The sequence below is a fragment of the Bos grunniens genome, chromosome 12 (genome assembly GCF_055505025.1).
Source record: "Bos grunniens cultivar Pamir isolate PY7600 chromosome 12, Bosgru_T2T1.0, whole genome shotgun sequence".
NCBI lineage: Eukaryota > Metazoa > Chordata > Mammalia > Artiodactyla > Bovidae > Bos > Bos grunniens.
In genome coordinates, this window is record NC_141176.1 from 2,490,950 (window position 1) to 2,504,381 (window position 13,432).

Here is a 13,432-nt window from a genome sequence, read left to right on the forward strand (position 1 = left end):
TGATATGTCTCTTGGCAATCTTGATTTCAACTTGTATTTCATCCAGTCTGGCACTTCACATAATGTACTCTGCATAGAAGTTAAATAAGCATGGTAACAATATACAGCCCTGACCTAGTACTTTCCCAAATTGGAACCAATCCATTGTTCTATGTCTGGTTCTAACTGTTGCTTCTTGACCTGCATACAGATTGCTCAGGAGGCAGGTAAGATGGTCTGGTATTCCCATCTCTTTCAGAATTTTCCACAGTTTCTTGTGATCCACACAGTCAAAGGCTTTGAGGTAGTCAATTAAGCAGAAGTAACTATTTTTCTGGAATTCTCTTGCATTTTCTATGTCCACTGGATGTTGGCAATTTGATCTCTGGTTCCTCTGCCTTTTCTAAAACCAGCTTGAACATCTGGAAGTTCTCATTTTGCATACTGTGGAAACCTAGCTTGGAGAATTCTAAGCATTACCTTTCTAGCATGTGAGATGAGTGTAATTGTGCCATAGTTTAAACATTTTTTGGCATTGCCTTTCTTTGAGATGGGAATAAAAACTTACCTTTTCCAGTCCTGTGGCCACTGCTGAGTTTTCCTAATTTGCTAGCATATTGAGTGCAGCACTTTCACAGCATCATCTTTTAGGATTTGAAATAGCTCAACTGGAATTCCATCACCTACACTAGCTTTGTTTGTATTGATGCTTTGTAAGTTCAACTTGACTTCACACTCCAGGATGTCTGGCTCTAGGTGAGTGATCACACCATGGTGGTTATCTGGGTCATTAAGATCTTTTTTGTATAGTTCTTCTATGTATTCTTGCCATCTCTTCTTAATATCTCCTGCTTCTGTTAGATCCATACCATTTCTGTCCTGCATTGTGCCCATCTTTGCATGAAATGTTCCCTTGGTATCTCTAATTTTCTTGACAAGATCTCTAGTCTTTCCCATTCTATTGTTTTTCTCTATTTCTTGGCATCCATCACTTAGGAAGGCTTTCTTAACTCTCCTTGCTATTCTTTGGAGCTCTGCATTCAGATGGATATATCTTTTCTTTCTCCTTTGCCTTTTGCTTCTCTTCTTTTCTCAGCTATCTGTAAGGCCTCCCCAGACAACCATTTTGCCTTTTTCCATTTCTTTTTCTTAGGGATGGATTTGATCATCACCTCCTGTACAATGTTATGAACTTCTGTCCATAGTTCTTCAGGCACACTGTCTATCAGATATAATCCCTTGAATCTATTTGTCACTTCCACTGTGTAATCATAAAGAATTTGATTTAGGTCATGCCTGAATGGTCTAGTGGTTTTTCCTACTTTCTTCAATTTAAGTCTGAATTTTGCAATTAGGAGTTCATGGTCTGAGCCACAGTCAGCCCTAGTTCTTGATTTTGCTGTTTGTATAGAGCTTCTCCATCTTCGACTGCAAAGAATATAATCAATCTGATTTCAGTATTGACCACCTGGTCATGCCCATGTGTAGGGTCTTCTCTCATGTTGTTGGAAGAGGTTGTTTGCTATCACTAGTATGTTCTCTTGGAAAAACTCTGTTAGCCTTTGCCCTGCTTCATGTTGTACTCCTAGGCTAAACTTTCCTGTTACTCCAGGTATCTCTTGACTTCCTAGGGAATTCCAGTTCCCTATGATGAAAAGGACATTTTTTTTTGGTGTTAGTTAAAGAAGGTTTTGTAGGTCATCATAGAACTGTTCAACTTCAGCTTCTTCAGCATTACTGGTTGGGGCATAGACTGGGATTATTGTGATATTGAATGGTTTGCCTTGGAAATGAACAGAAATCATTCTGTCATTTTTGAGATTGAACCCAAGAACTGCATTTCAGACTCTTCTGTTGACTACGATGGCTACTCCATTTCTTCTAAGGGATTCTTGCCCACAGAAGTAGATATAATGGTCATCTGATCTAAATTCACCCATTCTGGTCTCTTTTATTTCACTGATTCCTAAAATGTCGACGTTCACTCTTGCCATCTCCTGTTTGACCACTTCCAATTTGCCTTGATTCATGGACCTAACATTCCAGGTTCCTGTTTAATATTGCTCTTTGTAGCATCAGACTTTATTTCCATCACTGGTCACATCCACAACTGTGTGTTCTTTTTGCTTTGGCTCCATCACTTCATTCTTTCTGGAGTTATCTCTCCACTGATCTCTAATAGCATATTGGGCATCTACCAACCTGAGGAGTTCATCTTTCATTGTCCTATCTTTTTGTCGTTTCATACTGTTCATGGGGTTCTCAAGGCAAGAATGCTGAGGTGGTTTGCCATTCCTTCTCCAGTGGACCACGTTTTGTTAGAACTCTCCACCATGACCCTTCTGTGTTGGTTGGCCCTACATGGCATGGCTCTTAGTTTCATTGAATTAGACAAAGGTGTGATCCAAGTGATCAGTTTGGTTAGTTTTTGTAATTTTGATTTCCATTCTGTCTGCCGTCTGGTAGATAAGGTCATATATACCTATATGTGTACAAATATAAAATTATTTTGTTGTATACCTAAAAGTAATACAATGTTACATGTCAACTAAAAAAAAAAGAACGATACTTTATCAATGGCAGCAAATGGAGAGGTGATCAAGGATTGAGATCTGACATAAAATTATCTGATCACATGTGGCTGCAGTTTCAGAGTAATGTGCAGCCAGATCCTGATTTCATTGGAAATTGTAAATATTTCAGACATGTAGGCAAAAAACCTAGGGATGCTAACTTTGCTAGGCATCGCAACTAATTATACAATACGCTTTCATGACAAGATAGAGACATCAATAGGTTAGTCACAGCAAATTAACAAAATCATTGTCAGTCTACTGTATTAGGATGAGCTCAGCTAAAGAATTAGAACCAATGCAAATTGTGCATACAAAAGAATGCCTTTAGAAGAGACCTCAGTAAAGAAAGGCTTTATTAGATTTATATTAGATTTTATAGAATGCCCAGAATACAACAATTCATCTAAGATTAAAAAAAAGAGAAACATATATGGTGATGAGAAAGAGATATTAATGAAAGTAAAAGAATATATGAAAATCTCTGTAGGGTACCACAGAATTCTAGCTAATTTTACATGTATTTTTTAGCTTTGAGTGATATAGTTACTATTTGTTATTGTTAGACTAATTATCATCCAAGTGACTCAACAAATTATATCTATGTGTTAGTAATTGTGTTTTAATATGAAGGAATTAAACTGCAATCTTATCATAGTCTTAATGATTTCTTAATTTCTTTTTGCTATTTATTTCAAATATTGGGAGTGTGATCTAGTAGTAACATTTAACAGTTTCAGCTGAACCTTGAAAGTGTTAGTCCCTCTGCTGCTGCTGCTAAGTTGCTTCAGCCGTGTCCGACTCTGTGGGACCCCATAGATGGCAGCCCACCAGGATCCCCCATCCCTGGGATTCTCCAGGCAAGAACACTGGAGTGGGTTGCCATTTCCTTCTCCAATGCATGAAAGTGAAAAGTGAAAGTGAAGTCGCTCAGTCGTGTCCGATTCTAGCGACCCCATGGACTGCAGCCTACCAGGCTCCTCTGTCCGTGGGATTTTCCAGGCAAGAGTACTGGAGTGGGGTGCCATTGCCTTCCCTCAGTCGTGTCCAACTCTTTGCGACCTTGTGGACTGTGGCCCGCCAGGCTCCTCTGTCCATGGAATTCTCCAGACAAGAATACTGGAGTGGGTTGCCATTCCTTTCTCCAAGGCATCTTCCCAACCCAGGGATTGAACACAGGTGTCCTGCATTGAAGGCAGAGTCTTTACTGTCTGAGCCACCAGGGAAACTCCAACTGAAACTTAGCTAAGTGTTAATATTAGCTAATGTAAGTTAATTAATATTTAAGGAATGCTCCTGTTTCCTTTTAAACAGCTCTATCATCTACAAACTTGGGCAGATTATTTTTCTAATAACAGCATCATAGGAAACTATTAAGCATGACATTAAACTATGCTATACTAATTACATTCCCTATGAAAAATTTCTATTTGAACTTACAGCATAAGACCCTGGAGAAAACTTAGCAGAGCACAAATTACTTAAATATGTTTTAAGAAGAATAGCATACTATATAATAATTTTGTTTTTCATACCTTAAATCAACTGTTCTCCACAATGATTCATTATGGTAGCATGATCTTCTTGACCTTGTTAAATAGATTATTTTTTTAAATGTTAAAGCCTCTGTGATTGTATAATATAGCAAAGGGAAGAGCTTGGTTCTATCATGAACATTTGTTCAAAGTTAATATTTTCTTCTTACTAGAATATTGCTCTCATTGAGGAAAAAACCAGATAAAACTAATTGTGATACACCAAGGGGGAAAAGAATTTATCAGGAGTCAGAAAATATTTTTCTATAAAGGGTCAGATAGCAAACATTTTAGATTTTTCAGGCCAGTGTATCTATCCCAAGTATGCTACAGTTACAGAGCAAAAGCAGCTATAGACAATACATAAAAGAATAGGCATAGCTCTATTGCAATTACATTTTCTTTACAAAAAATAAGCAGCATATAAAAATTACAGTGAGGTGCCTCTTGACACACACTACCATGGCTAAATTTAAAAAGTCAGGGAAAAAAAATTTTTTTGGCAAGGATGTGCAGAAATTGGAACCATCTCTGCTGATGGGAATGGACGATGGTGCAGCCACTTTGGAAAGATATGACAGTTCCTTTAAACAGTTAGCATATGAGCCAGTAATACCCCTTCTGTGCATGTATCCAAGAGAAAGAGACACTTAAAGCCACACAAAAAGTCATACATGAATATTTATAGTAGCATTATTCATAATAGTGAAAAGAAAGAAAAAAATCCAAATGACCATTAATTGATGAGTGGATAAACAAAATGTGTTATGTGCTATACCCATACAGCGAAATATTGTGTTGGCCAAAACCTTCCCTTGGTTTTTTAAGTAAAAAGACATTTTTCACTTTCATCAAAAATTTTATTGAACAATATACTCATCGTTTTGTTCTACTATCTTCTCCCATTTTTCAAGCAACTTCATAATTCCATCTTCTTTAAAACTTTTTTTCCCCAAAACTTTTTATCTTTTTGAGCAAAGAATTCTTCCAGGTGCCTTTAAAAGTCTTCCAGGGAATTGAAATTTTTTCCATTAAAAGAATTTTGTGAAGACTGAAATAAATGGAAATCTGAAGTTCCATTGTCTGGCGAATATGGCAGATGAACCAGAAATTCCCAGGCAAGCTGTCACAGTTTTTGGCCGGTCATCAAAGAAACATGTGGGCTTGTGTAACCTGGATGGAAGATTATGAGTTTTCAGTCAGTGAGATAGTTTTCATTGAGTGATACTTTCAGCTGGTCTAATTGGGAGCAATACTTGTTAGAATTAATCGTCTGGGTTTCTCGAAGGAGCTCATAAGAGAGGACTCCCTTCCAATCCAACCATACCTACAACAATCACCTTCTTTGGATGAAGACCAGCCTTTGGTATGGTTGGTGGTGGTTCATTTCACTTTGCCCCATGATCTCTTCCCTTTCACATTATTGTACAGTATCCACTTTTCATTGCTTGTCACTATTTGTTATAAAAATGGAACATTTTCATTATGTTTCAATAGAGAATCACATGAGGAATTGTGATCAAGAAGGTGATTTTTGCTTAACTTATGTGAAACCCAAATATTAAAGTGATTATTAATAACATAATCAAGCTGGTGCAAATAATTTTCAACACTTGATTTGTATATCTTGAGTATGTTGGTTATCTCCTGCATGGTATAGCATTGATTGTTCTCAATTAATATCTCGATTTGATTGTTATCAATTTCAATTGGTCTACCCAACTGTGGAACATCATCAAGTGAGAAATCTCCAGCATGAAACTTTGCAAACCACTTTTGACATGTTGGATCAGTAATAGCACTTTCTCGATACACTGCACAATTCTTTTTGTGTGTTTTGGCTATGTTTATACCTTTCTTGAAATAATAAAGCACAGTACACTGACAATGTTGATTGCTTTCCTCCATTTTCGCTGTTAAAATGGCTATACAAAAATTCACCAATTTTAATGTTTGTTTGTTTTTCTTTGAAATGCAACTGAGAAGACAGCTGTCACACACAATCTAAAAAATTGTTTCTAATTAAGTTAAAGACAACTAAGCGCTGCTACAGCCATTTTATGGAAAAAACCGAATGAACATTTCGGCCAACCCATTGTATCTCAGTCCTTCAGGGATTCTTGGCAATGTTTGGGGAAAGCGAGTAGTTAAAGTCAGGAATGCTACTACACTGTATAGGATGGTCCCTCCTGTAACATCCAGCTCCAGAAATTAATAGTGCTGAGTTGAGAAACCTTGTATAGACCCATGCATGATGTGTCAGTGATAATTCTGTGAATGTGATTTGACTTTTCTAACCTAACATTCTATTGTAAAACAGCAGCGATTTTAACCAAGACAGATAAACATGTAGAAAGAGTGGTAGAAGCCATGACTCATATCCAGTCCTGGAGGCAGCACTGCTTTATCTTGCCATCAAGGATTTGGAAGGAAAGTACAAAGTCATTACTAATGGCCGGACAATTATTTGAATACCCTGTCATTAAGCACAAAATGCTACAGAATTTATGGATAGTGAGGCATTCCTCCACTGGAGTCAGGTGTTAAAGCAATGGTGAAAATGGTAATATTAAATTTCACTAGGTTTGAATTAGTGAGTGTGGTTAAAGTCGTATCTGTGATCCCATGAATCTTGCCAGGCTCCTCTGTCCGTGGAATTCTCCAGGCAAGAATACTGGAGTGGTTGCCATTTCTTAATGGTTTGTATTTTAATACACTGACCACTTGGAAAGTATTCCTGGCAAAGAGTAGAATTTGTAATTTAACTGAAAGAGGAAAATATAGTGATTTTCCTTGTTTGCTCTGTACTAATTTAAGTGAGAGAATGCATTTGAGAGGAGAGAATAGAAAAAAATGGGAAGGCAGGTGGAGAAGGATATCTGTTTGATTACTCAAAATTAAAAAAAATCAACGTCATCCTAAAAGGGAATTAATTACTTCACTTTTCTTTACATGAACTTAAGGAAAAATGAAATAATTACTTTAATTATTTTAATTAATAATTACTTTAATTAAAATGAACTTCCTTACATGTTAGCTCAATGCCAACAAATTAAAATTTTCTGAAGAAATTGGAAGAGTTAAGGGAGCTATATCTAAAGTTCCTTTATTTCTGTCAGTTTATGTATTTTGTTAAAGATTTGATATTAAAAAAACTTATTTTCACACCAAAAAACCCCTTAATATGAAACATTTCCAATAAATAGAAAATTACCAAAAAATAGACACAAATATTCCCACTTACTGAGATTAAATATGTGCTACCATTCTGCCAGATTTACTGTGGATCTTTCCCTTTTTTTAAAGCTGTAATTCTCATAATATTTTAATTCTGTTCTGAAATTGGTTTACAAATATCTCTACATAACACCAAAGTCAGTGATTCAATAAATAAGAGGAATGTACTGATTGCTTTGCCAGAAAAATAAGCCTTATAGATTTATATCTATTTCTGATATTTGTGGAATCAGTTTCCCAAGGCTCATGAAACTAAAGTGCGTGCACACCACATACACACACACCACTATATTAAAATCAAATAGATTTATAGTATCAAACTAAATACTGTGTAAAATTTATAGCCAGATACACAAAATATGAATTTGACTCATGACTACACTGTGGATCATGGGTACCATACCTCCGAAGTATGAGTTTCAGTTAAGAAGAGGGAAATAAGTGCTTGGGTGGATTTTAAGTGAGCATTAGTCACCACCACCATCACAAGAAATTAATTTAATTACAGTATGCAAAGAGTTAACATACATGTGGATATTAAATTGACCCTACAATAAAACTTTAATATCTGCAAAAAGACATTTGAATGTATGGTTTATAAAACCACTAGCTGCCACAGATTTGCAGTAGATGGTGCAGACAATCAGGTTTTTATACCACCATCAGGGAAATGGTCTTGGTGTGTCTTCTATGTATCAAGGAATAGCAGAGTGCAGAATTCAATATGCTGGACAAGGTTTGTTTATTCCAGGATCTTTTCCTTTTAATAGATAAAAACATTTACAGAAACTTTAGCGATAACATTTCAGCTTAGTTCCTTCCTTATTCTTCCTTTCTTCTTTGGAACTAGACGACATCATTGTGTTTATTTCCCTCATGTTTTTGCAGTGCTATCACACATACACATTACATTTATATATATTATGCTATATATAAATGTATGTAGACGCTTAATTTCTCTATTTTTGAGATTTATCCATATGTAGGTCTAGTTATTTGTTTTAAATGCAGTGTAGAAGTCTACTGCATAACAAGCCTCTCTGTATTTTATTCTCTCCCTGACTGCAGGATATTTAAATGCTTTACCCTTTTCAGTTCTTATAAATGTTCAGGAAATATATTTGCACAACATCTTTGAGCTTCTCCAGGGAGACATGAGACATGGAATTGCTGGGTCATAAGTACATGCACCTTTACCATTTCCAAGTTGCTGCCTACACTGGCTTTACCAGTTTTGCACTCCTATCATCTATGCAGAAATCCCTACACATAGGTGAAAACTCGGTGACATGGAACTTTGTCATTTTGCCAGTCTGATGAGGGTAAAATGGTATCTCATAGAATTGTCATTAAAAAAAATATTGAATGGAAATGATCCATCCCTTCCCGCAACTTTTCACAACTTGCTTATACAATCATTAAGAGTGAACCCTCATAAGGATTGCATTACTAATTGTTTGGACGTTTAGACTGAACAGAAATGATAAAGCCAAGAAACACATTCCTAGATTCCAATCTTCTCCAGGTCTGCTTTTTGCTTCATTCAACTTTGTTCCAGTCCTGGGCATGGAGGCCGGCACAAGGTAGCGCTTCCAAAATTGCTGACTCGGGGGTTCATCATATACTTCTTGTTGGGGCATCAGAATGAGGGGCAGTGCATGCTGCTGTGGTGTTTCAGTAATAAACATATATAAAATGTACTTTAAAAATGTGAAGTTTATTAATAGACAAAGATATTTTCATAGGTGCATTATAGTTACAAAGAATTTCCATGAGAAAAATGTAAAGGTGCTCTATATAAAGCTTGAAAATCAATTATAATAATAGTTCCTGCTTATTTATATTTAGTACCTTCTCTATGCCCAGGACGTGAGGTGGGCCTTGGTGTTTTTGGAAGCTGGCCTGACATTCACAGATAGGCCTTATTGTTCTTCTCAAGGACACAACCAGTTTTACAGAATACGGTTGGTGGGAAGTCACTACTAAACTTTCCGAGACTATCAGTGACTGTCCTCCTTTGTCAATTATGGCTTTAGCCTCATTCTTTAGCCTGCCATCCAACCAGATAAGATTTACTGTTACCGAATCTTCAAACAGTCCCCAATCCCGGACAGCACTGAAATTCAGAGTAACCCTTCTCATTCTGCTTCTGAAGAGCCTTCCAAAATCACCTAACCAAAGTCCAAATCCTTTCAGGCCTTTCTAGCACCTCTTACTGAGCAACCCCATCCCAAAGTGCATGTTCTCATTCTTTATGAGTAATAAAATTCCAGTGGTTCAACTACATGCGTTACTCCTTCCTGGTAGTCTTTGCTGGGAGGGGCTTTCACAGACATTTCTAAGAACTTTACATATGCTGTCTCATTTAAGGCTGACAATTCTGATTGTTAGGTATTGTTATTACCCCCTACTGCATTTGAAAAAGCAAAGGAAAGAAATTTTAACATCACCTTCAACATCACATAGCTAGTAAATAACAGGAGTAAAATGTGCATATGGGTCCAATGATCACGCATAGGTAGTTACTACATACTTGCAGTTCTCCTGACCTTTCTGTTCTCCTGAACTTTCCCCTAAAGATTAGGTACTTTCTGAGTATAGAGACTGGCACAGAAGCTTCCTACAAATAAATAAACATAATAACAAATACAAATAAAACAAATAAACAATCCTCCCTCCCTCCCCTGCCCAACTGTAGTGTGAAGACTTTACTTGAACAAGGCCCATTTTCTCAACCTCTGTGCTAGCCCACATCCCATCCAGTTAGGACATCACAGAGGAACCTGTGCTAATCAGCAGGTTCCCACTGGCTATCTATTTTACACAAGGTAGTGTATATACGTTAGTCCTCATCTCCCAGTTTGTCCCACCCTTCTCTTCCTCACAGTGTCCATATGTCTGTTCTCTCTCTCTATGTCTCTATTCCCGTTATGGAAATAGGTTCATCTGTACCACTTCTCTGGATGAAGCACAAGCTGGACTGAAATCAATAACCTCAGAAATGCAGATGACGGGCTTCCCTGGTAGCTCAGATGGTAAAGCGTCTGCCTCCAATGTGGGAGACCTAGGTTATATCCTGGGTTGGGAAGATCCCCTGGAGAAGAAAATGGCAACCCACCCCAGTACTCTTGCCTGGAAAATTCCATGGATGGTGGAGCCTGGTAGGCAACAGTCCATGGGATCGCAAAGAGTCGGACATGACTGAGCAATTTCACTCATGCAGGTGACACCACCCTTACAGCAGTAAGTGAAGAAGAACTAAAGAAGCTTTTGATGAAAGTTAAAGAGGAGAGTGAAAAATTTGGCTTAAAGCTCAACATTCAGAAAACTAAGATCTATGGCATCTGGTCCATCACTTCATGGCAAATAGATGGGGAAACAGTGGTAACAGGGGTTGACTTTACTTCTGGGGGCTCCAAAATCCGTGCAGATGGTGACTGCAGCCATGAAATTAAAAGACGCATACTCCTTGGAAGGAAAGTTATGACCAACCTAGACAGCATATTAAAAAACAGACATTACTTTGCCAACAAAGGTCCGTCTAGTCAAGGCTATGGTTTTTCCAGTAGTCGCGTATGGATGTGAGAGTTGGACTATAAAGAAAGCTGAGCACCGAAGAATTGATGCTTTTGAACTGTGGTGCTGAAGACCCTTGAGTCCCTTGGACAGCAAGATCAAACCAGTCCATCCTAAAGGAAAGCAGTCCTGAGTGTTCACTGGAAGGACTGATGTTGAAGCTGAAACTCCAATACTTTGGCCACCTAATGTGAAGAGCTGACTCATTGGAAAAGACCCTGATGCTGGGAAAGATTGAAGGCAGGAGGAGAAGGGGACGAGAAAGGATGAGACGGTTGGATGGCATCATGGACTCAACGGACAGGAGTTTGGGTAAACTGGGAGTTGCTGATGGACAGGGAGGCCTGGCGTGCTGTGGTCTATGGCTCACAAAGAGTGACTGAGTGACTAAAGTGAATTGAACTGTACCATTTTTCTAGATTCCACTTATATGCATTTATATACAATGTTTGTTTTTCTTTTCCTGACTTACATCACTGTTTGACAGACTCTAAATCTATCCACATCCCTACGAATAACCCAATTTCATTCCTTTTTAAGGCTGAGTAATATCCCATTGTACCTATGTACTACATTTTCTTTATCCATTCATCAGTAGATGGACATCTAGGTTGTTCTGATGTTCTGACTATGACTCCTCTAGACCTTGCCCCCGCCTGGAACGTCTTTTTGCTGAAAGTCACGCCACTCTTTTCTGTCCTAAGAAAGTCTTTGCATCCTTCCTTTCTTCTTTCCAAATCCTCTCCTTCAGATTTAATACATTTTTTTTATTCTCAAGAACTTTTAAATTAACTGCTATAACATTTATGTTATTTCATCTGAGGAAGGATTTGTGAAGCATATTATTAGACTGTGAGCTCCTCTAGGAAGCGCTGTCTGGTTTTTGGTGGCTGCCTCTGCCACCCTTGAGCGGGCTCCCAGCTCTCAACAGGTGCTCAGTCTGTGGAGAAAGCGTCCTCCGGGGCGTCCTGGGAGCTGCGGTCCTCTCCTGCTTAGCGGCCCTTCAACTACAGATCCCAGAGGAACTACTTTTCCCAGTGGCCGTCACCCCGGGGCCTCCTGAGACGTGCGGAAACGGGAAGCAGATGACTTCGCCTCCAAGCTCTGCTCAAGTGGCTGCGCTGGGCGGGTTCCGCCTGGTTCCCAGGACAGCCGGAACCCATTCTCCGAATTCCGAACACACCCAGACTAGTCACTTCCCGGTACGCTTCCCACATTTCCAAGGCCGCACCTTCAACTTGGGCCGCCTGGGACCCCAGAGGCTCAAGCGCCGCAGAGAACGGCGGGCCCGCCAATCACGCTTCTTCTTGCCCGGAAGGGGCGGTGCCCAGGGCGCTTCACTCCGAGCGCAGCTTCGGATTGGCTGGGCCCTGGCTCGGCGGCGGCCCCGGATTGGCTGGGCCCAGGTACTCGTCGGCGGCGGGACTTTTCGGATGTGTTGGTGGCGTCCCGGAGGCAGCGGTTGGACTGATCCGGGCAGGCGCCGTCGGCGGCGGGACTAGGGACGCGCGCGCCGCGGACGCCGGGCTCCCGCCAGTGGCTTGCAGAGCTGCGGCCTTCTCCCCCCTCGCCTTCCCGGAGCCGCGGAAGCATGGACCGGCACCGGCCGCGTCTGCGTGCCCAGGCGCAGCGCTCGGCTGTCGGGGCCGCCTACCCTGCGTCCTCCCTGGGCCGCAGCCGCCGGGACAGCGAGGCGCCGCGCCGGAAGGGCCTGCAGCGCCCTCCGGCCCCCCGCGGCCCCGCGGCGCCTGCGGAGAAGCGCCCCAAGTTTGTAAGTTGGGCCTTGGTCCGGGCGGGCTGCGACCCGGTGATAGGTCCCTCGGTTTTCCTCAGCTCCTTTCCTCAGCTCCAGCGTGGCCGACAGCGTGGGCGGGTTCCCTGGGCGTAGCCGTGAGCTACGCTTTATTCTAGATCGTCAAGAGTTGCGGTCTCTAAACGGGTTACGACGGCAGGCCCAGTTCTATTTGGATCCTTTGACAAACACCTGATCACTGCCCCAACTTCCTAAGGCTGTCGTGAGAAGCAGCTTCAAGTATAAGTCCTGATGTCTCTCGTGCACTTTGCATTTTTAAGTTAAACTTTTCCTTTTTCCCATAGCATCTTAGAGTATGAGATATATGGAAGTGATCTTTACTTGATAGGATTGCTTTTTCTGCTTCATGTTTTAATTCCCAAGAAGAAGTTTTTAAAAGTAGATTCAGTTCCTTTCAGTTCAGTCGCTCATTCGTGTCCGACTCTTTGCGACCCCATGAATTGCAGCACGCCAGGGCTCCCTGTCCATCACCAACTCCTGGAGTTCACTCAAACATCCATCGAGTCGGTGATGCCATCCAGCCATCTCATCCTCTGTCGTCCCCTTTTCCTCCTGCCACCAATCCGTCCCAGCATCAGAGTCTTTTCCAATGAGTCAACTCTTTATAACTTTACGAATTGAAACGGCTTTTTTTTTAAAACTTGGCGGGTCATGCAGTCACCGCTAAAGAATGTTATGTTTAGCTTGGAAAGAAGTCTGAGTATTTGAAACCTGCTATT

The 13,432-nt window shown here is 40.3% G+C and overlaps 1 protein-coding gene across 6 annotated transcripts in view; it reads left to right on the forward strand.

Moving 5' to 3' along the window:
* The first annotated feature begins 12,306 nt into the window (after positions 1 to 12,306).
* Positions 12,307 to 13,432, forward strand: part of DIAPH3 (diaphanous related formin 3) — a 560,663-nt gene continuing 559,537 nt past the window's right edge. For 5 of the 6 annotated variants that reach the window (XM_086328449.1, XM_086328451.1, XM_086328462.1 and 2 more), the window contains exon 1: positions 12,307 to 12,671. In XM_086328449.1, the coding sequence (XP_086184575.1) occupies positions 12,492 to 12,671 (180 nt within the window). In that variant the 5' untranslated portion in view covers positions 12,307 to 12,491. The remainder of the gene's footprint in view (positions 12,672 to 13,432) is intronic. The other variant, XM_086328450.1, reaches the window with a different exon arrangement.